Genomic DNA, 25,138 nt, shown 5'->3' with positions numbered 1-25,138 from the left:
ATGACCACACTTACAGAGTTATTGACAGATATAGCCCTGGGTACTATAGATAGACATAGTGTCCTTGTCATCAAGGTAAACTTTACCTGCATTGTAAAATAACTTGATACATTTTTACCATGAAATAGCCTAGCTTTCTCCAATATCTTTACTTTATGTGACTTTTAATGAAGCCATAACAAGCAGAATTTTGTTCTTTGTTATATTGTATGTTGATAGGATATACACTTCGATACACTTAATAGCTGAGGGAATTTGGAAAATGACAATTATTTAAATTTCACTTAGCTGTAAATATCAATGTTGTGGACAGTTTTGGATCAGAACATTTTATTTAATCTCATTTATTGATGACATTGTAATTTGATATATAAAATAATGTGGAATAACTGATGTATTTTTACTTGTAGAATTGTTACATAACAGTAGATTATATGTGTTAAAAGTATCAGTGACTTGAGGATTTTATATATTAACAGAATTTGAGCTCTTCTGTGAGTGTTGAAACTCTCGTGAACTGGGTTAATGTGGTAACAGATGAAGATGTCAAAGATGATGTTTGTCATTACCACCACCCACTGACCACTGTGTCCATAGTTGTCCTTGATACTAGTGTACGAGGTAAGAGCCCCCAGTGTCATTACCACCACCCACTGACCACCGTGTCCCTAGTTGTCCCTGATACTGTTGTACAAGGTAAGGCCCCCCAGTGTCACTACCACCACTCACTGACCACCGTGTCCCTAAAAAAGCTGACCCTGATACTGTTGTACAAGGTAAGAGCCCCCACTGTCATTACCCACTAACATTTATGTCCTTAGCTGTCCTCAATAAAAAGTTGATATTTTGAACGAACACTCCCCTTAATCTGATGCTATGTTTGAATTTTTAAAAAAAAATCATTTTGGCATCTCAAATCATACAAGATCGTCTATTTATAGTATTTTTCAATCAAATGATATGAAAATGACTATATTTTAATTTCAAAAGCAACAGTAGTAAAAGAAGTTGTTTTTATTACCTGTGTTTCAGATAAAATTGATCACATTCAGAAGAAGGCACTGATAAAGAAACTTGAAAAGGGAAAAAGAGTCCTAGATGTTTCCCCAATAGAGCAACCAGCAGGTTTGCTGCTTCTTGATAGTCAAGGTCACAAACACTCGGAGGACTCTCTGAATCTTTACTTTGAGAGTCCCAGAAGTGGTGGCAAAGAGGACAGTGTTCAGTCAGTGCACCACAAGGATTCGGGAATAACGGTTGTAACATTCTTCCCAGGATCCTTGCCGACAGGTAAATAATATTCATTGGTAGTTGGATTGTACAGTGGTAACACACTTGCTTTTTACTAAGCCGTCTGGGGTTTGATACCCGCATCAGATGTGAAAAGGCAAGAGTTCACCTGCCAGACCATGTGGGTTTATAAGTACATCTTCTATTCTCATTGTTCTGAAATAAATAGTTGATTTTTAGCAGTAAGTTTCCTAGTTGCTCCTCATCACTCAGTCTCTGTCATGCTGTAGGTTTCCACCCAACTACTTACACTGTATCTACATGAAACTTTTATACAGGAGTATTTCGGCCATTGGACAAATCTTTTCATCAGAATGACAGGATTGTACATGTATATAGGAAATTGTTTTGTTTTGGCCATGTTAATTTATTGTAAACCTCAGTAAAACCCTTTGTATTAAGATACACGGGGAGGGGGGGGGATGTCATAAAGTCAGTACTCTGACTCAAAATGGGAAGACTTATTCATTTGATTTAAAAAACGATATACTTATAGGAGCCGGATAAATGAATAGGATTGAACAACATAGGCCTATATCAGAGGATGGATGAAACAATATATTTGTTTACATTTCTATAATACTCTGACTCAAAATGGGAAGACTTAATTTAAAAAACGATATACTTATAGGAGCCGGATAAATGAATAGGATTGAACAACATAGGCCTATATCAGAGGATGGATGAAACAATATATTTGTTTACATTTCTGTAGAATTTAGACAAATATATAATAAAATATTTGTGTTTCTACAAATAAAATTGACCATTACTGGATGGTTTCAAGAATCAAATTCAACATAGAGAAAAAATAGATGTGTCAAAAGATCTTCATTTTTATTTCTGATCAGAATTAATTTGGACTTTCACAAACGATTTTATAATCTTTAAATTTCAGCTGTTGAAAATATTCTGAGGAAAGGCCGTGAATCTGGTCACCTACTCAACGACAAGCCTCTCACGGTCGTACCCTACTATCCTGGTTTCCACAACTGTATAATAGACCAGCTGGCAAAAACAAAGACTTCTAATACAGAGCCCATAAGTGCTAAACATTCTGTTGAATTGGAGAGACATGGTTCAAATCATCATGACAGCATCCATGATGAGCCTCAAAAACTGGATTTTTATGTAGAAGAAGAATATGAAGAAGACAAATCTTCTATAGAGGATAACAATAATGTAGAAGTTATGACTGATGGTGATTGTGATGCAGGTTCAGCCAGTAGTGGGAAGGGTCAAGGTGAAAGAGAATTAGAAAAAAACATTGAATTATTGAAGCAAAATTTGTTGAAGAATGAGAAAATTCAAGATCAAATATGTCCTTGGGAAGATGATGATAGCAACTCATTAAAACCAAGTTATGAGACAAAACAAACCAATAAAAAATCAGGAAACTTGACATTAATCAGTGGAGATTTACCTTTTTCAGATCACACCAGGAGGAAGACAAAACAAAAAGCTTTAGTAATTCAAAAGACTAATCCTAAAGTATCTCATCAAACACAGGAGAAAGGCCCAAAATATACCAGGCCATCAGAAACAGAAATTATATCTTTACCAAAACACAAAATTATTCTTTTGAGAATTTCAAGTTTTGGACGGAAAATGAAAAATGTTGAAATTGATCTTAATTCTGAAAAAGAGCAAGTTCGAATCACAGGAATGAGAGAAGACATTCAGACTGTTATTGATGAAATGAGGAATAAGTTGACAGAAGTAAAGCAACATGATCACAAAATACCAGACGAAATAGCTCTTTTACTTGAGCATAAAATGAGAGTACCTGATTTCACAAGGCAGACCTTGATGAGTGACAAAATTTATGCACATGTGATATGTTTAGCAAAGGAAAACAACATTCGTGCATATGCTTTCCAAAGAGATCATGCGAAGAAAGCTGTAGACAAGATGTTGTCACTTATTCAAAGTGAAGACATTTCTTACACTGACTGCCATTTCAAGTATCTGCGTAATGCTGCTTGGCAAAATCTTGTTCAGAAATGGGAAGGGCTCGGTCTTGTCAAAATAAAATTAATGAAAACAGAGAAAAAGATCCGAGTAATGTCACTGGCATCACCCACTGATGTTGTCAGAGATATTGAAAAAGAGCTCGAAAAGTTCAGTGATGTCACTGGTAAACCAATATCTATTGAAGGAGGAAAAGGAATGATGTTGCACTACTGTCTCCAAGACAAGATGAGACAGATGGAAAGTGATGTCAGGTAGGTGACACTAATAACTAGGTGCCATCAGCGATATGATCACAAACTGTTTAATTGATGACATTTAGAATGTGGCCTTAGGTTGGTGACAGTAATAAATAGGTGGCATCAAATGTATGATCTAAGTGCCACAAATTGTTCAATATATGACATTAAGGATATGGCCTTAGGTTGGTGGCACTTATAACTAGGTGGCATCAAATGTATGATCTAAGTGCCACAAACTGTTCAATATAAGACATTAGGGACTTGGCCTCAGATTGGTGGCACTTAAAACTATGTAGCATCAAGGGCATTTCTAATACTTGCTTGATGATATGTAAGATTGATTTGAAAAGACAGAGACACCAAACTGGTGGCATCAGATGAATACGTGTATATAGTTTAGGTAAATGCAAATGTGAAGTTATCGTTACTCTTATTAACAGGAATCTTTGGTAATTTTTCAATGATTTCAAAAACTTGTTTAAATCAGATGTGAAAACTGGGATTAAACATTGCTTAACTATACACACTGTATTGTAGACATTCTGGTGGTCAGATGGATCATGAATACAAAGCTGGTACCTACCTGGTCACTGTACAGGGCAGTCCAAACATTGTCCAGAAAACTGAGAGCAAGCTCCGCAGTCTGACCTTCAACATCTGGGAGGGTAATGTTGACCTTGGTAGACTTGAAGGGAAATCAAAAGCCCTCTCAGGTAAAAAAAAAAAAACAACTAAAAACATTGATTTATTCTGTCTGATTATACAAACATCTTAAAGGCCAAAAGGCCATAATAGGGGACGATAACCGGTTGAATAAATAGACTGACAACTGTGAAAACAGTGTTGACCTTGGCAGTCTGGAATGGAATTCAAAATATCTATCGAATTAAAAAAAGAAATGAAATATTCTCTCTGAACTTTTACCTCATCATCTTAGAGGAGAGTGGCAGGAAAGGAATTCAAAACACCCTCTCCAGAAAAGCAATCGTCACAGTAACCAAAAACCTTGGGGTACTGATATTGGGGTTGTAGCATGCTGAGATGAAAATGATTGACTTTGACCCATTTTTGAGGTAGCAGGGGTTTAGTCTTTTAGCTATGATTTTTCAATAACCAGAGAAATGCTGGAATGAAGATCTATAATATCAGCTGAAATGAATGGTCTTGTTCCACATTAAGACACATTGGAGGTCAGTTGTTAAACAACACGTTTTGATAATGATGACTGTGAAAGTAAATGTATTGTAAGTAAGGACTGTTATGTAGTAATGATCATGTATGTTGCCAGAAAAGATCCTTCTAAATATGTCTCTTTATAAGCTACTGACCAGATAAGTGATACAAGCTCACATTTGGCCTCTTGTTGTGGTTGTTATTATCTACATAATTGAAGTGTATCAGATCCACTTTTTTTGTTCTAATGTGGAAGTAAAGAACAGCCATAAAAAATATCCATTTACTAAGTTTTCTAATTGACCGGGCCATGTTAATTTTGTGTGACCATAATCTGATGTCTTATGTAATTTCCAATCATGTTTTTTGTGATAATTTTCTACAGGGGAAGAACTAGCTGTAGTTATTGAGGGCATTTCATCAAAGAAGGGCAAAGACTTCCTGAGGAGATTTAGCATCGAACATTCATGTGTCGTTCTGTTTTCCTCTCAACAAGGAGCCAGGCCCAGTTCCAGGTAGAATCTCTTTCTGACCATAATTGAAATATGTAATGTACTGTCTAAAAATTGAAGAGATTATATGTACACCTAGCAAAAAATTAAAGAAATCTTGTAGTTTATCTTAACTCAATAATGATGTGACTTATGTACATTGTATTAAGTTCTTGTATCAAATGTCATATTTAGGTGAATTTTGAAAAAAAAAATATGTTTTGATTCTTTGAGTCGTTTAAAGTAATAAATCTTGCCCTGAAAGCAGTGAGAGATGAAACTGGATGGGGAGACCTAGCATATCATTCTTGTTAATTTAGCTTGGATGATGAGGAGGACCAATGAGTTTAAGCTGCAAAATAGTAAAGATATTGTTTTATTGTGATTTTACTGTTTTATAATTATGCAATGTATGAATAGATTATGGGCTTGAATTCATTGATACTAATGTTATATCTATCAAACTGACGTTAGCATCTTTGGCTAAACTTTGATTAATCAGTACGATCTATCTTGGGGAAGGTTATAGAAAGTTTGGAACAATGGTATATGCAGATGGTCTTGATGCTGACTCAACATTAAGAGAATTTTCTCAGATGAAAGGAATTACTGTACATAGTTTTAATATCCACTGGACACTACCAACAGCCTAAACCAAAAATCTCATGAAAAATTTGTACTCATGAAAAATACAGGATTAATTTTGGTTTTGGTTTGCTGAAAGCTGCATGTTCACAGTGAAATATACTTCAGTTTGTGTCTATAACTATTTGATATTGGTGATTGTCAGGTTTGACGAACCAAAGGGATTGATGCTAAATAAGCGATCAAGTTCTATGCCTTTCCTGGAAATGCCCTCCACAAAACCACGCAACAGACATTCGAGAGCTGACTGGCCAGAACATTCACAGTCAGCCCAAGATATGCAAACCCCACCGAGACATAAATCTAGAACAGGAAGTGGAAACAGAGATGAACATGACCGAAGATATTATGAGGATTTCTCTAGACAAAGGAAACCAGGGAGATCCTCGAGACTTTCCAAGTCTATACAGATCAGAAATTGTACAATTTCTGTAAAGAAAGGAAGCATCATTAAGGAAATGGTAAGTGTATGCAAGGTTTGTATGTACATAATTTATCCTGCAATGTGCCAAGATGTTTAGATCATTATCACTCAAAGAAAATTAATGGGTTAATTTCTTACAGGACATTAAATTACAGTTATTGTAGGATCCGTTTGTGGGGCCATGGTTGCAGATGTGTTGAGACATCTGACAGTCTATATCACTAGCCCTCCAACTCTGGGTGGCAGGTTTGAGACCTACATGGTATGTGAGGCAGTCACCAGGTACTGGGTGCCGGCTGGTGGTATTTCTCTGGGAACTCTGAATTTCCTCTAACATCCAAACCTTAAATAACCCTGACTGTTTACTGGATGTAAACCGACTATAAACAAACAAAAAAATGCATGGGTTTTGTAATTGTATTGAAAAAGCACTGTATTTTTATGTGGCAGAGCTTAGTACGTGGCATACATGTGGAACAGAGGTCATTATCCATTTGAATGATTCTGATTCAAGTCCAAGACCTCTAATGGTACTATTCTTACATTCAACTGATGGAGCTAAAGAGAAGTAATTTTGGCTAGTACTTGCCAGGGTTATATACCCCCTACCTCCTCCAGGAAAAGAACTTGTCCTTAAGCTCCCAGCAGTGCTTATTGGGAAAGGCTAGTACTCGCCAGAGTTATATACCCCCTACCCCCTCCAGGAAAAGAACTCACCAGGGCAGTTATTGGGATACTCCCACCCCCTATATACCCCCTCCAGGAAAAGAACTTGTCCTTAAGCTCCCAGCAGTGCTTATTGGGAAAGGCTAGTACTCGCCATGGTTATATACCCCCTACCCCCTCCAGGAAAAGAACTTGTCCTTAAGCTCCCAGCAGTGCTTATTGGGAAAGGCTAGTACTCGCCATGGTTATATACCCCCTACCCCTCCAGGAAAAGAACTTGTCCTTAAGCTCCCAGCAGTGCTTATTGGGAAAGACTAGTACTCACCAGGGTTATATACCCCCTACCCCCTCCAGGAAAAGAACTTGTCCTTAAGCTCCCAGCAGTGCTTATTGGGCAAGGCTAGTACTCGCCAGAGTTATATACCCCCTACCCCTCCAGGAAAAGAACTTGTCCTTAAGCTTCCAGCAGTGCTTATTGGGCAAGGCTAAGTATTATTTCTGAGTACTGAAGGGCCAAGTGAGCTTATGCTGTGGTGCAGCATCTGTTGTCTGTCTGTCATCCCATTGTCCAGCATCAACATTTCCATTTAAACGACTTCTTCTCACTAACCAACAGAAAGAGGAAGGTATTTAGCTGGTGGGTTGCTAGGATAAAGCCAGTTAATGCTTGGGGAAAAAAAATTACCTTGACCCTTATTAAAGATCACAGTAGTTAAATTTGTTAAACCTTAAAACAACTTCTTCTGACAAACCAAAAGGCACAAAAACATGGTAATTGGGTGATAGGTTCCTAGTAGATAGCCTAACAGAGATACAAAAAGATTATTTACCTGACCCATCTTCAAGGTCAGAGGGGTCAAGTCAAATCAACATCCTCTGATTAACCAGTGATGCAGAAGAATGGTATTTGTAGGCTACTAGGATGAGGCCAGTCAAAGTTTTCAAAAAAGAAATTACCTTGATCCTTATTCAAGGTGACAGTGATCAAATTGATTAAATTTTAAAACAACTTCATTTGACTCTTTAAACAAAAAGATTCAGTAGCATTGTATTTGGCTGACAGGTTCCTAGGATGAAGCCTAACCAAGTTTGTGAACTGAAGTTACCTTGACTTGTTACAAGATCACTGATGTTAAAGGGCCGGTTTCCAAAATGGCCCCTTCTCTGATTCAAATTTCCTGTTGGTGGTGCATTGCCCATGCCGTTGTGGTCACAAATCTATAAAGTATAAAGATTTAGGTCACTTGGTTTGTTTTTTATGGCTCCTCAAAGTTGTACCTTTCAGAAGCTGTCTAAGTGTTGATAAAATGTGCATGTTATGTAAAATATTAATGAAAATCTAATCAAATGATAGTCACCGTAAAGAATACATTCATGGCATGATTGTGACAAAAATCATGTTTCCATCGCGCCATTTGGCTGTTTTATAGAAGAAACAATCTCAAAAATGCCATTTTCGATGATAACATTTTAGACACAAAAACTGTGTTTTTTAGAGAATACACCCTTTTATGGGCGTTGGATGCAAACCAATTTTTATCCTGTTAAATAGTATGTAATATGCTATTGATGAGAGGAAAAATCATCAAAATGTAAGTGGTGGAACATTTTCAAATGTTGGGTTGAATTAGCCTATGGTTGAATTGCCGATTTTCGACTTCCTTTAGATAATTAACAAAAATACGAGAGTATTTGCTCGGTATGTTGAGAATATGTACACAGATATGAAAAAAAGTGAGAGAAACACTTTTTCATAAAAAAATCCAAGGTGGCTACTTCGTAAGTCCCCGTGGTTGAAGACATTGGCTGACAAATAGACAGAACAACAAACAAAACGTGTTCCTTATGATTTTGGTTGGTTTTCGCATTTACGGGAGTGTTCATAGCTACGGGCGATTGTATAATACCTATATTTATAAGGTTGGTTAGTCACATGGAAACGGGGATCTTTCATATCGAGCCCCAAACATACTTTCGACATATGCACTCTGTTTTGTCGGAATTTCTTTACCTGTGGTTGTAATGGTTGAGGGTTTTCCTGCGTCCTGTAATACCCAAGGTAGTACAAGATACTGGAGATGTGCGTACACATTCCCATCGTTCTCTCTCCAACTGGGCACTGGCAGTAGTAGTTCTTTATTTGGGCCTCAACATCGGGTGAAACGGTGAACCGTATCCAAACGTTATATTTCGTTTGGCTTTTGTGTCGAGAATGTATTTGACATCGGAGAAGTCTGGGGAGTGCTGGTAAAGCCACACCTCATAGTCGCCGTCATCACTTAAATGTTCGGCGATGTAACCAGGAGCCAGAGGTTCTCAAGTAATCAAGATCGAGACGGGGAAACAGTACTTTATTTATTTATTTTTTTTCTTTTTACATCATAAAACTGTCATGAAAATATCCGCTCTGATATTCAATATAAAAGTTTGTATATAATAAGCTATATAATAGGGTTTCAGACAAGGTTGTTACTCATTTCCCCTTTTCTTTCAATTTACAACCACATTCAGGCGGCGATATGAGAACGTTCCACCACATGGAATTAGCTGATTTTTGGTACACATATGAAACAAGTAAAGCTCTATCCGATTTTCTTATGGAAATTTGCATCCAAAACTATATAACGGGAGAAAATTGCAAATTTATGGCATTTTTCTTCATAATTGTGTCTCTGCAAGTGCATTTTCATCCGAGAATATTTTTTTTTATGTTTTATGAATAAACACGATGTTTTGGAAATATTTATCAAAAGAAATTTATACTATGTTGCGAATTACAATTTCGAGATAACCTTCTTTTATTTACGAACTTATGTCTTTGATGCTGAAATTGACAACTTTATAAAAATACATTTTCACTGAAATTATGAAATCTGGGTGTCGGAAAGGTGTAAAATTATTTTTCGGAAAAGAAAAAAACAGTAGTTGAGCTAGATAAGAAATTATACAGGGGCAGGCTCCTATGGAGAATTAACATTACTGGAAACAGGCCCTTTGTTAAAACATTTGAATGATTTCTGATGACCAACCAAAAGATATAGAAGCATGGTACAATTTATTTTGCAAATAGGTTTCTAGGATGAAGCCCAACAATGTTCAGGAAAAGAAAATACCTTGATTCTTATTCAAGGTCACAGGAATTACATTTGTTAAAACCCTTAAACAACCTCATCTGTCTACCAAAAGGCATAGAATATGCTATTTGAATGGTAGGTCTCTGGGATGAATCGGGACAAAGTTTGCAAAAAATGAAATGACTTTGACACATATTCAAGGTCACAGGGGTCAAATTGTTAAAACCTGTAAAAGACTTCTGTTGAACAATAACTCTGAGAGGATATTGCTGGAAATGTGTGTCTAGGTCAAAATGTGACAAACCTTGAGAAAAAAAAAACAAGCATTTACTTATAATTCATGTCATATCTGTCATTGTTTAGAGTTCAGTATCAGTATTGATGCTGTTTGTTGTGGAAATTTTTAAGTAAAATTGATTGGATGTGCCTACTTTGAATACCAATGGTGTATATGTCAATATATTTGTGATATGAACACTGATTCTATTTTTGATGTACATTGTGAGCCATGCGGGCTCATCCTTTTTGTATAATTGTTGTTTGTGTACTATTTTGTAACTTTACTTGTCAGGTTATGACATACAATGTATACCAGTAAATTTCTCAGAGATCTCTATCAATGGTTCTCTCTAGGTCTGGATATCTAATGCCTGTTTCTTTATTGTAGGCCAGTATTTCTGTGAATGTTGTCGGAGAATCAAGAAACCTTACAGAAAGCTTCATTTCCAGGCAATTTTGTGAACTTGGAGGTCCTGCATTGGAGAAGGTAGATGACTTAACTGATTATAATAGTTTCATTGACATGTATTCATAATATAAACACATGAAGGTGGAGTCTCTTTGTGCTGTGGAAATGCACTCATCTTTCACCTAGATGTCTGGGGCTGATTTTCAGAATAGTTATTAAAAGTTATGGGGACACGTAGATGTCTGGGGCTGATTTTCAGAATAGTTATTAAAAGTTATGGGGACACGTAGATGTCTGGGGCTGATTTTCAGAATAGTTGCTAAAAAGTTATGGGGACACGTAGATGTCTGGGGCTGATTTTCAGAATAATTGTTAAAAGTTATGGGGACACGTAGATGTCTGGGGCTGATTTTCAGAATAGTTATTAAAAGGTATGGGGACACGTAGATGTCTGGGGCTGATTTTCAGAATAGTTGTTAAAAGTTATGGGGACACGTAGATGTCTGGGGCTGATTTTCAGAATAGTTGCTAAAAAGTATGGGGACATGTAGATGTCTGGTGCTGATTTTCAGAATAGTTGTTAAAAGTTATGGGGACACGTAGATGTCTGGGGCTGATTTTCAGAATAATTGTTAAAAGTTATGGGGACACGTAGATGTCTGGGGCTGATTTTCAGAATAGTTATTAAAAGGTATGGGGACACGTAGATGTAGTTGTTAAAAGTTATGGGGACACGTAGATGTCTGGGGCTGATTTTCAGAATAGTTGCTAAAAAGTATGGGGACATGTAGATGTCTGGTGCTGATTTTCAGAATAGTTGTTAAAAGTTATGGGGACACGTAGATGTCTGGGGCTGATTTTCAGATTAGTTATTAAAAGTTATGGGGACACGTAGATGTCTGGGGCTGATTTTCAGAATAATTGTTAAAAGTTATGGGGACACGTAAATGTCTGGGGCTGATTTTCAGAATAGTTGTTAAAAGGTATGGGGACACCTTTCCAAACACATAAGTTTTCGTTGTGTCCTGCAGTTTCCTCCCACAATGCTCTTCCATCCAGACCAACAAGAGTGATTAATATAAGCTTGTTTCACAATTGTTGTAACATTGATAAGTGTGTGTATTGATATTTATATTTATACAAATGCATTGTGTGAACTCATTTTGTAGCACAAATTTGTGATGATCAATGAATCACAATATTTATCAATAACATACAGGGTTTTCCATAAGAGCTGGTCGCCGGCCAATTTGACTGGCTTCTTTGATCATTTGGCCGCCTACACCAATCCAGTTCCGTAATAATGTTCCTTACACGACTACACGTACACGGCAGGCCACCCCCACCTCGTGGCGTTGTGGCTCGGGTCGGCTTGCTTCGCTAGCCTCCTACTTTCACTACACAGCCTACTACTAACAAAATTATGGAAAACCCTGAACATATAATAGAATTATTAATAGAATCTTGAAACCTGTGTGAGGTGAGATAAGGTAATGTCTGCCTGAGAGTAAAAAACATGAGGCTTTCTGAAATATTGAAAACTTGATAATTTTTCCCTATTGATCTAGATTGCACTATCTAACCCTCAGAAGGGAAAATGTTAAACTGTGAATCGCATGGTGTAATGGGCATTGATTAGCAAGAATACTTCTTAATGGCCATTAAAATACAGTTAGATAGCCAAAGTTTAATTCATAACCATTAATTGCTAACAAATCATATAGTAATGGCCATTAATTTCACAATGTACTATAGTGTCCATATGCCAGTGTACATTGCTCAACCCTCTTCATTTACGTAATTAATGGTGATTATATTTGTTAGACACATAGCACAAGTCCATGAAAGAAATACAGTATGCCAAAAATTAGGAACAATGCACCAATATTTGTTTAATATGTATACGCATTCATGAATTGATCAATTTGACACTACTTTATCATCATCGTTATGATGTCCTAACTAGTGCATGTGCTTTATTTTCCTTTGTTGGTTTAAAATGATATTGGTACAATAATGGGTCGGCACAGATAATTCTAATTAAGTTTTACCTATGATGACAATACACACTAACATAATATTTTGTTACATGTTTACTTTTGTTATTCCAATTTGTTGGTCCAGTAGATGGTAGCATACCCAGCTGATGAGTCCTGTGTGCACTGGATGGGTCATAACACAGTAGGACGAAACACACACAATAAATTATAAAGTTTATTTTTTGGAAAAAAAACAATGTGAATAAATAATCATTCTGGAAATCATTAATTATCATCAAAAATTTTACATGTCATTGGACATGCATTGAGAAGCAATGTTATATACTTTTCTGACATGTTTGAACATGCATGCACGTAACATTCAACATAAATCAATAATATGCTCAACCTGTTTTTATTTGGAAACAATTATACAGCCACAATACAGATTCCTATTCTTTTTTACATAGATAAGATGATAAAAAGTTCTTAATATTTCATATGAAATTTACCGTAAATATATCTGTGGTCATTAATATTATATACACTCGTAAGATAGATTAAGGAATCTATCTGAAGGTGTTATATGTATATATATATATGTAGAAGTTAATTCAATCTAACAATTAAAACCTTTACCAGCCATACAGAATATGTTCCCTTGATCAAGATTTATCACAATGATTAAAATGTTTTAAAACAACCCACCATTTGTGTCTTCCAGCACACTGTTAGGCCTACAACTGCAAATGGACAGTGTCCTGCTGTCAGATAGGGGCAAAGAAGCCCAACGTCATTAGAAAGGTCAACAGTACAAAACAGGAAAACTGATCTCGTGGTGTTACAATAGATACATCATTTCAGAGGATTTTGGATAATAAATGGGTTAAGCCACTTTTTTTCAAAACATTATTATGGACATGATTCTTGACGAATTTTACACCAAAGATGTAGATTTGCCAACAGGTGTTTGAAATTCTGATTAATTCAGTAGAGATACAATACAATTGAATAAAAATAGTATTAAATTGACCAGTTTTTCATATGATATTAGGCCCAATATCTATTTACAGCCAGAATAATTCATAGTGTTGTAATTTTGTGAATAGTCTGATTTCAATTTTTACAAAGCTTGCCTGAAATTAAACGTAGGGGAAAATAATACGAAATCTAACCACTTAGTCCTTTTAATACTATTTATACATCAATTAAATATGACTTTAATTTTACCAAATACATGTATACACAGCTAACTATATTTAACACTGTCATGTCATTGAGCTGTTGTTATTAAGTTTCGTTGGGAAATGTTTTGCTGTTGAAATATTAATGATACCAGGAGTAAATTCGTTTACATTCTCCGATTATACCACTTAATATTTTCAAAATAAATTATTGGATGTGTTTCATCCTACATTTATTGGGCCACATCCAGTGCACACAGGACTCATCAGCTGGGGATGTTACCTTCTGCTGGACCAACAAATTGGAATAACAAAAGTGTAACAAAACGTAATCAGTAATAATATCATTCGTAGGACCAACAGTTGCAAGCACTTTTTTATTTTAATTGCTTAGATTCATGACAGGAACGAATGTAGGTTACATATGTCAACTGAAAATTAAAATAGGTATTACATTAGGAAAATTGAAATTGTGGAAGATTGATTGAGGCTTCAGCCTTAACATCTTGCTAGTATACAATAAAATTACATGCTGGGTAATTGTAAAAGTTTGCAAGATTTGTATTTGAACTGTAAAATGTTTGAGATCACATGTCATACATATATATATATGCAAATTAAATTTGTATTTTCAATTCACTTTTTTGGTCCATTAAACTGCAGAAATCCCTTCAAACTGCCTTTAAGTTGGTAGATTAGAGGGGGTACATTTATTATTTTTTTCATGGCAATTATTTACAGTGTTTAATGGGCATTATGCAAGAAATGTAATGGAAACATTTTAACGGCCCTGAATATTAGTATGTGTCATGGTATTTTCATGGCCATTAAAATGTCTCTGTTTAAAGGCCATTAAACAAGTCAATAATGCCAATGAAAGTGGGTTAAGATTAATGGGTTTGTATGCCATTAACAGTGCCTGAACAAGGAATTAATGGTCATCAATCACCACTGTCATTTTTGATGTTAATGGCCATGGAAATTACCCCCTTAATATTAAAATGTTTTTAAAGATTTATTAACAGGTTTTTAATGGGGATTTTAATGGGTTGAATATAATGGATTTTCATGGGGATTTAATGGCATTATATATGGCAGTGATAGTTAGGTTTGTGAATTGTAAGCATGACACTGTCATAGTTTGCATTGTCATAAAGCCATACCACTGTGTAAGTTTACTTTGTCATGAAGTCATACCACTGTCAAAGTTTAGATGTCATGAAGTCATACCACAGGTAACATTTACATTGTCATGAAGCCATACCACTGTCAAAGTTTACATTGTCATAGAGCCATACCACTGTCAAAGTTTACATTGTCATGAGGTCATACCACTGTCAAAGTTAACATTGTCATGAAGTCATACCAATGTCAATGTTTACATTGTCATAAAGCCATACCACTGTCAAAGTTTACATTGTCATGAAGTCATACCACTGTCAAAGTTTACATTGTCATGAAGTCATACCACTGTCAAAGTTTACTTTGTCATGAAGTCATACCACTGTCAAAGTTTACTTTGTCATGAAGTCATACCACTGTCAAAGTTTACTTTGTCATGAAGCCATACCACTGTCAAAGTTTACTTTGTCATAAAGCCATACCACTGTCAAAGTTTACTTTGTCATAAAGCCATACCACTGTCAAAGTTTACTTTGTCATGAAGCCATACCACTGTCAAAGTTTACATTGTCATGAAGTCATACCACTGTCAAAGTTTACATTGTCATGAAGTCATACCACTGTCAAAGTTTACTTTGTCAAGAAGTCATACCACTGTCAAAGTTTACTTTGTCATGAAGTCATACCACTGTCAAAGTTTACTTTGTCATAAAGCCATACCACTGTCAAAGTTTACTTTGTCATGAAGCCATACCACTGTCAAAGTTTAAATGTCATGAAGTCATACCACTGCCCTGACAGGTGAATCCTCTAAACTCTTCCCTAGAGTATGATGTAATGGGGAATACATTCCATTCATTTGGCGGATACTTTCACCAGGCCAAGAGAAAATATTGTCAAAACTGATTGAAATTCTTTACAAGGATTTATTCAATCCATATATTACAGATATGTTTACAACACATCACACTTGTAAAACCATTATGCTTGCTGATTTTTGCAACTTTAACATTGATTACATGTATTTATGTTGCGTTTTGCTCATGTGGATGGTCAAGTGCATGGACATTGTATTTTGTTTAAGTCTGTGCCTATATTTCAGTCTTTTAAAAGGGTTGACATTGGAGAGAATGTTGTTTTTACTCCGAGTTCTGGTGGTTTACTATGTGAGAATGTCTGTCACCTGGTTTTACGGAAGTGGCGCTTTGACCAGAAAAGGCTGGTATGTATATTTGTTATCCATACATAGTCCTTTGAGTTTGACTCCCCTTATAACACTACTCTTATTCTGGGCGTGGTTTTGTTCACCCTGGTATTAAACTCTTTATACCAAATGTTATATAAGGCTCTTATACATTAAAGCCTATATCTTGTAGCTTTAAAATCAAACTTAAACCCATCATCTTTTATTTTTGCCCTATAGTAAAAAAACATTTCCCCAAACAGAGGATAATGATAGACCTCCATTCTACAATAAGTCTAGAGATGCCTGTCGCATTACGCTTACTTAATAACACACTCCAATTTACCTCACGATATGTTTGTTAATATTCAATATAGGAACAAAGGAAAAACTGTAGTTTTACTGGAAAGTTTCTATTTTACGAAAATATGATTGAAAAATTTTCTATTTCATTGAGAGTGATAGATGATCTATTCATTTCAATTGATTTTGAAAACAAAAATGAAACTTCTTTATGCCCAATTTTGTAAAATAAGATATTCAATTTTTCTTCTCACTACTCTTTTTAAATTTTGATGCATATTTCATTTATATATATATATATATATAATGTAAAGTAAAGTCAGTGGATGATAAACTGTGTACTTAGTATGCCTGTATCTTATGTTAAAACTTTCACTGCTGTTTAACTTTCACTTGTTTCACTCTTTTGTCAGTAGGGTGAAATGTTATGATGAGCTGGAATATGACAATGAGCAGAAATACATTTTTGAGTATTTGATTGATATTAACACTGGGTGTGAAATGAAAAGTTTAATGTGTGGGCAAAAGAAATCCTGGGCAAAGGTTTCCAAAAGTACTGTACCATTTCTAATAAAACGAAAATTTCCTATACATATATTGGGTTAGTTACCTGGCAATATAAGACCAGGTCTGTAAATAAGCTTGTCCCTATCTTATTTAGAGTTTCAACAAAAATGTCTTTAATTACTGTCTCATTGTCCTGTAATAAGTCCACTTCCCTTATCTGAGATCAAGATTTCTGTTCCGAAAGCTTATTGCAGGATAAATTTCAAATAAAAAAATAATGATTTCATGATATTGTTTTTTGGGCAGTTACAAAATGAGATAGAATCGAGCCTTCAGGAAATATTCTTAGAAGCTAAGAATCTGCGTGCCTCCTCAATCGCCTTTCCAGGTGTCGGAACAGGAAGACTTCTTGACTACCCTGTTCCTTTCATAGCTGAATATTTGTTGTCGGGGGCTGTCACAGCCTGTAAACAGGGTACCAGTTTGCAAGTAAGTGATAAAATCCTAGTGCAGAACATTGCATAGCTCATGACAAAATTAGAACTGAAAGATATATGTTATGATTATTTAAGAGCAATGCTTGCTTATCTGAAAATTGTGATAGAGATCTGAAGATCATTTCTTTTAATACTTTTCAGAAGGTGACATTTGTTATTTATGATGAAAAACAGCTTGAAGTTTTCATTAAACAACTTGAAAGAGAAGAAGAAAAGAGTGCACACTTGATCCAACATCCTCAAAATCAAGTTCAAGGTACGTACAAAACAGTTGTTACCTGTCAGGTGAAGGAGGGTAACCTAGAGGCATTGTGAGGAGGTGGGGAGAGAGAGGCAGGGGAGGGGGAAGGGAGTTAAAAGATGAGAGACTTCGGGTTTAGTATGAGAAGAAGTGTGTAGAGGCAGAGGAAAAAGGAGAGATAGGAAAGTTAGAAACTGGGAGGATATCTGAAGGGGTAGTCTGGTTATGGAAGTGAGAAATGAAAGGAAGTGATGTGCATGTGTTGCACTTAGTGTCACTCTTGTGTCTGTTATTGATTTATGTCATATGTAATGAGTAAGATAGCTTGAAAATTCTGGTAAAGCAGTGTGGTTAAACACACAGAAACAGTTGTGGTATTGATGGAATTGAAAATTTCCAATAATTTCAGTTTTGCCTGTGATATGTGATCAAAACTTTCACCAGTCACTGCAGTGATGTCACTTTCCAGTAATGATATATCATTTTGAGTTTTGACCAGTTAGAATGGTGATTTCTATTCATTGCATTGACATTTTCTGATTTCTGTGTGGCAGCAGAAAAGGCAATTTATATATCAAATGAAACTATTTCCCATTCTGTCAAATTTTATATTCCAGTACCAGTTTTTCCAACAGGTAGCAGTAGACAGGAAGCGCCCATTTCTTTAGTGCATCCAAGGTCAAAGTCAGACGTGTCACAGGGTAGTATGACCTTGTTCTGTACACCAAAAGAGAAAGGGGAAGAGCTACGAAGCACCCTGTCTGCAGATCTAAGGAAAAGTTTTCTAGATAAAGACAAAATTCAGCTTCATTCTGAGAAAGTGGATAAGAGGAGAATTTACCAACTTTGCTCTGGAAAACCTGTTCAAGTGAAGATTCAGCAAGGTAATTTCATGATTTGTGTGTGAAAAGGAATCATAACAAAATGCAGTTTAAATGTAGGAAAAACAATTGTTACAAGAATGCATCAAGTCTTTCTGGAGTAGCAGTCATATGTCAAATATTTGTTAGTCATGTATTAGTGTGCAAATCACTCTGTACATATTACATAATTAGCTCACAAAACATCCAATGAATCCATAATCCTGTTTCAGCTCACAAAACATCCAATGAGACCATATTATCCTGTTTCAGCTCACAAAACATCCAATGAGACCATAATCCTGTTTCAGCTCACAAAACATCCAATGAGTCCATATTATCCTGTTTCAGCTCACAAAACATCCAATGAGTCCATATTATCCTGTTTCAGCTCACAAAACATCCAATGAGACCATAATCCTGTTTCAGCTCACAAAACATCCAATGAGTCCATATTATCCTGTTTCAGCTCACAAAACATCCAATGAATCCATAATCCTGTTTCAGCTCACAAAACATCCAATGAGACCATAATCCTGTTTCAGCTCACAAAACATCCAATGAGACCATAATCCTGTTTCAGCTCACAAAACATCCAATGAGACCATATTATCCTGTTTCAGCTCACAAAACATCCAATGAGACCATAATCCTGTTTCAGCTCACAAAACATCCAATGAGACCATAATCCTGTTTCAGCTCACAAAACATCCAATGAGACCATAATCCTGTTTCAGCTCACAAAACATCCAATGTTTCAGTTCACAAAACATCCAATGAGACCATAATCCTAATTCAGCTCACAAAACATCCAATGAGACCATAATCCTGTTTCAGCTCACAAAACATCCAATGAGACCATATTATCCTGTTTCAGCTCACAAAACATCCAATGAGACCATAATCCTAATTCAGCTCACAAAACATCCAATGAGACCATAATCCTGTTTCAGCTCACAAAACATCCAATGAGACCATATTATCCTGTTTCAGCTCACAAAACATCCAATGAGACCATAATCCTAATTCAGCTCACAAAACATCCAATGAGTCCATATTATCCTGTTTCAGCTCACAAAACATCCAATGAGTCCATATTATCCTGTTTCAGCTCACAAAACATCCAATGAGTCCATATTATCCTGTTTCAGCTCACAAAACATCCAATGAGTCCATATTATCCTGTTTCAGCTCACAAAACATCCAATGAGTCCATATTATCCTGTTTCAGCTCACAAAACATCCAATGAGTCCATATTATCCTGTTTCAGCTCACAAAACATCCAATGAGACCATAATCCTGTTTCAGCTCAAAAAACATCCAATGAGTCAATATTATCCTGTTTCAGCTCACAAAACATCCAATGAGTCCATATTATCCTGTTTCAGCTCACAAAACATCCAATGAGACCATATTATCCTGTTTCAGCTCACAAAACATCCAATGAGTCCATATTATCCTGTTTCAGCTCACAAAACATCCAATGAGTCCAATGTTTCAGCTCATAATGAGACCATAATCCTGTTTCAGCTCACAAAACATCCAATGAATCCATAATCCTGTTTCAGCTCACAAAACATCCAATGAGTCCATATTATCCTGTTTCAGCTCACAAAACATCCAACGAGACCATAATCCTGTTTCAGCTCACAAAACATCCAATGAGACCATAATCCTGTTTCAGCAAAACATCCAATGAGTCCATATTATCCTGTTTCATCACAAAACATCCAATGAGACCATAATCCTAATTCAGCTCACAAAACATCCAATGAGTCCATATTATCCTGTTTCAGCTCACAAAACATCCAATGAGTCCATATTATCCTGTTTCAGCTCACAAAACATCCAATGAGACCATATTATCCTGTTTCAGCTCACAAAACATCCAATGAGACCATATTATCCTGTTTCAGCTCACAAAACATCCAATGAGACCATAATCCTGTTTCAGCTCACAAAACATCCAATGAGACCATAATCCTGTTTCAGCTCACAAAACATCCAATGAGTCCATATTATCCTGTTTCAGCTCACAAAACATCCAATGAGACCATAATCCTGTTTCAGCTCACAAAACATCCAATGAGACCATAATCCTGTTTCAGCTCACAAAACATCCAATGAGACCATAATCCTGTTTCAGCTCACAAAACATCCAATGAGACCATATTATCCTGTTTCATAGCTCACAAAACATCCATCCTGTTTCAGCTCACAAAACATCCAATGAGACCATATTATCCTGTTTCAGCTCACAAAACATCCAATGAGACCATATCCAATGATCCTGTTTCAGCTCACAAAACATCCAATGAGTCCATATTATCCTGTTTCAGCTCACAAAACATCCAATGAGACCATAATCCTGTTTCAGCTCACAAAACATCCAATGAGACCATATTATCCTGTTTCAGCTCACAAAACATCCAATGAGACCATATTATCCTGTTTCAGCTCACAAAACATCCAATGAGACCATATTATCCTGTTTCAGCTCACAAAACATCCAATGAGACCATAATCCTGTTGTAGCTCACAAAACATCCAATGAGACCATATTATCCTGTTTCAGCTCACAAAACATCCAATGAGACCATAATCCTGTTTCAGCTCACAAAACATCCAATGAGACCATATTATCCTGTTTCAGCTCACAAAACATCCAATGAGTCCATATTATCCTGTTTCAGCTCACAAAACATCCAATGAATCCATAATCCTGTTTCAGCTCACAAAACATCCAATGAGACCATATTATCCTGTTTCAGCTCACAAAACATCCAATGAGTCCATATTATCCTGTTTCAGCTCACAAAACATCCAATGAGACCATAATCCTGTTTCAGCTCACAAAACATCCAATGAGACCATAATCCTGTTTCAGCTCACAAAACATCCAATGAGACCATATTATCCTGTTTCAGCTCACAAAACATCCAATGAGACCATAATCCTGTTTCAGCTCACAAAACATAACAAAACATCCAATGAGACCATAATCCTGTTTCAGCTCACAAAACATCCAATGAGACCATAATCCTGTTTCAGTTTCTCACAAAACATCCAATGAGACCATAATCCTGTTTCAGCTCACAAAACATCCAATGAGTCCATATTATCCTGTTTCAGCTCACAAAACATCCAATGAGACCATAATCCTGTTGTAGCTCACAAAACATCCAATGAGACCATATTATCCTGTTTCAGCTCACAAAACATCCAATGAGACCATAATCCTGTTTCAGCTCACAAAACATCCAATGAGACCATAATCCTGTTTCAGCTCACAAAACATCCAATCCAATCCTGTTTCAGACAAAACATAATCCTGTTTCAGCTCACAAAACATCCAATGAGACCATAATCCTGTTTCAGCTCACAAAACATCCAATGAGACCATAATCCTGTTTCAGCTCACAAAACATCCAATGAGACCATAATCCTGTTTCAGCTCACAAAACATCCACAGAGAACATAATCCTGTTTCAGCTCACAAAACATCCAATGAGACCATAATCCTGTTTCAGCTCACAAAACATCCAATGAGTCCATATTATCCTGTTTCAGCTCACAAAACATCCAATGAGACCATAATCCTGTTTCAGCTCACAAAACATCCAATGAGTCCATATTATCCTGTTTCAGCTCACAAAACATCCAATGAATCCATAATCCTGTTTCAGCTCACAAAACATCCAATGAGACCATAATCCTGTTTCAGCTCACAAAACATCCAATGAGACCATATTATCCTGTTTCAGCTCACAAAACATCCAATGAGACCATAATCCTAATTCAGCTCACAAAACATCCAATGAGTCCTTAATCCTGTTTAAGCTTACAAAACATCCAATGAGTCCTTAATCCTTGTATTTATCAATCATACAAAGACAGGGCCTGCAACTCCTTTATTACAGAATTATTGGAGTTTTTGTCCAATAATGTAATTTTTGGGGGAGCATTCCTCAGTTTCTTAAACACTCTTCTTTTATTTGCAGACAAGAAGAAGATAACAGTATTAGGTGAGAAGGAAGCTGTACATTCTGTAACAAAAAATGTCTATAAGATTCTTCACGAGTCTGCTGCCGAACAAGCTCCTAAGAAATACAGTCCACCTCACGGGGATAAACATGGAACATCATCGTATTGGGTTGAACTGTTTGAGAATCCTCCAGTACCCCAATATTGGAAATACTTTAAGGGTGGCTATGGTTTTATGGACTATTTCAGAAAACTTTTTAACAAAGGGAACAGAACAGAAATACTTGATGTTGACTCAACAACCTTTGGATATGTAAAATCAGTAGTGGAAAGAACATTTGACAGAAAGCTGGTTGGTCACGGACATGATGCTAAAGGGCTGACTCACTCCCAGATAGTCATTCGAAAGGTGGAGAGGATTGAAAACTATTCATTATATGAAGCATATGCTCTTGAGAGGAGAAAATTTTTCAAACGTAAAGGAAGTGGAAAAAGTAAATGTTTGCCCCTTGAGACAATTCCTCAAAAGAATAAAGGACCAATTACAACCACTCAGTGTATCAACAGCCATTTGTTGTCGGACATGTTCAAAGATATCAATGAGCATTACTTCTTCCATGGCACGGATGATGAACGCATCAAGAGGATCTCAGAGAAAGGCTTGGATCCACGCTATGGGGGAAATGGAATGTTTGGTCAGGGCATCTATGGTGCTGAATGTTCTACAAAGGCTGACCAGTATGCTGGTATGTTTGAAATCTTGTTGGTATTTAAAATTTCTGCAAATTATTGAGATCTTTGGTTTCCATTCTATATAATGTATGAAGGGCATTTTGTCTGTCTATCCCATTGTATTTCATTCTGAATCATGGTCTTATCTTATGGTCAATCCCATGGTATCAAGCTCTAACACCGTATCAGGTTCTGATTTGTATAGAGTAGGTGTATTCATGTCAATTTTTAGTTTAGACATATATATATCAGTCCAATTCACAAGATTGAAAGAGTTTTCTTGTTCACTTTTAACATAATGAAACATCCAGATAAATAGTTTTATGCAACCGTTTGCTTGTTGTATGTACAATGTACATACCATTTGATTGACAAGAAGTCATTTGAAAAGCTTTAACAAATTTTGTCACATTTAGGGAGCATAACCCATCTCTAACTGCCCTTGTTTATAGCATGAATTTAGATTTTGTTTTAGACTATATATGTAGCATTCAAATGTGAACAAAGGAAGTGCAGTTAAAGCCATGGATCATTAGATGAAATCACCCTTTGTCTATTTGTTCTAGTTTTAAACTGATTGGAAAAATTCAAAATGAAATGGCCAAAAAGCAACAATATTGGATTTTAATTTTCTGAAGATTTTAATTATTTTCATATTTTTGGCAGATTGTATTGGATCGATTTTCTCAAATCTCAGAAGCAGATTTGCCTTGATTTACAAAGTTACTATTTAAATTCATTCAGCTGTCAATACAACATAAAAACAAACAATATTTGATTTTCATCAAAAAAGTACTGTATTGACATTGCCTGTTGACAATGTCTTGTATACTTGTGTGTTGTAGACACATCAACTTCACGACAATCACAAGGGAGAAAGATGTTAATGATGCGTCTGTTACTTGGTGACACCTTCGTGACCTCCGTTCCAGAAAAGTACAGTTTACCCCCATGCAAAACATGCAACAAGGTCAAATGTTTAACTCATCACCATAACTATGATTCAGTTGTTGCAGACGGTCAATGGCTTTTCAGGGAGTTTGTTGTTTACGACAAAAATCAATGTTATCCAGAATATATAATTACTTATGACCGCCAGTGATGATGAATTTTGTGCCTCTTCCGTTTTCTTCAAGGGCTGTGATGACTCAATCCAAAGAATTATGCCCTAAGCAGCCCGAGATGTGTGTTGCAATGCTTCTTGTCTGTGGCAGCTTGTGTATACCCAATGCATTAATGTTATTCAAAGTAAAATGTTGGAGCTGACACCATGATTTAGGGAAGTGTGTTCCATCATTCCATCCTTAGATTATGTATCTCTAGATTAATTCACATCGTTGTTGAATTTGCAAGAAGCAAGAACATGTCAGTTTCATTTACGAACAGGATTACAGTCACCTAAGAAAGTCAGAAAGTGAAATATGATAATAAAAACAATATCAGGAGGTGTTTGGAAGTTTGAATAAGTCCCTCTTCTTGTTTAATTTGTTTGTAATTATTACAAACCATGATCGTGCAGGAGGAAATGTGAGATTCTGGAAAAATAGAGACGACAGGGTCACACTGCAAAGACAACAGGTTCACACTGCAAAGACGACAGGGTCACACTGCAAAGACGACAGGGTCACACTGCAAAGACGACAGGGTCACACTGCAAAGACGACAGGTTCACACTGCAAAGACGACAGGTTCACACTGCAAAGACGACAGGGTCACACTGCAAAGACGACAGGGTCACACTGCAAAGACGACAGGGTCACACTGCAAAGACGACAGGTTCACACCGCAAAGACGACAGGGTCACACCGCAAAGACGACAGGGTCACACCGCAAAGACGACAGGGTCACACTGCAAAGACGACAGGTTCACACTGCAAAGAC

At 36.2% G+C, this 25,138-nt stretch overlaps 1 protein-coding gene across 1 annotated transcript; it reads left to right on the top strand.

The window, feature by feature from the left end:
* Positions 1-24,366, top strand: LOC132562332 (uncharacterized). The gene is made up of 14 exons (XM_060227072.1): positions 1-75; positions 480-621; positions 1,033-1,290; positions 2,189-3,515; positions 4,041-4,216; positions 5,062-5,191; positions 5,958-6,273; positions 10,644-10,742; positions 16,052-16,171; positions 17,249-17,431; positions 17,581-17,695; positions 18,298-18,515; positions 22,545-23,271; positions 24,103-24,366. The coding sequence occupies exons 1-14, from the start codon at positions 1-3 to the stop codon at positions 24,357-24,359; spliced, it is 4,143 nt and encodes a 1,380-aa protein (XP_060083055.1). The 3' UTR covers positions 24,360-24,366.
* The last annotated feature ends 772 nt before the right edge of the window (positions 24,367-25,138 follow it).

Source organism: Ylistrum balloti, unplaced genomic scaffold, assembly GCF_031769215.1.
Source record: "Ylistrum balloti isolate Yb309-2 unplaced genomic scaffold, AGI_CSIRO_Ybal_v1 Utg369672, whole genome shotgun sequence".
Classification (NCBI taxonomy): Eukaryota; Metazoa; Mollusca; class Bivalvia; order Pectinida; family Pectinidae; genus Ylistrum; species Ylistrum balloti.
This window is presented reverse-complemented; position numbering and strand designations above follow the sequence as displayed.

Coding starts and splice junctions, on each gene's coding strand:
- LOC132562332 (XM_060227072.1), top strand. CDS start 1: ATGACCACACTTACAGAGTTATTGACAGATATAGCCCTGGGTACTATA. Junction 10,743..16,051: donor GAGGTCCTGCATTGGAGAAG/GTAGATGACTTA, acceptor CCTATATTTCAG/TCTTTTAAAAGGGTTGACAT. Junction 23,272..24,102: donor AAAGGCTGACCAGTATGCTG/GTATGTTTGAAA, acceptor TGTGTGTTGTAG/ACACATCAACTTCACGACAA.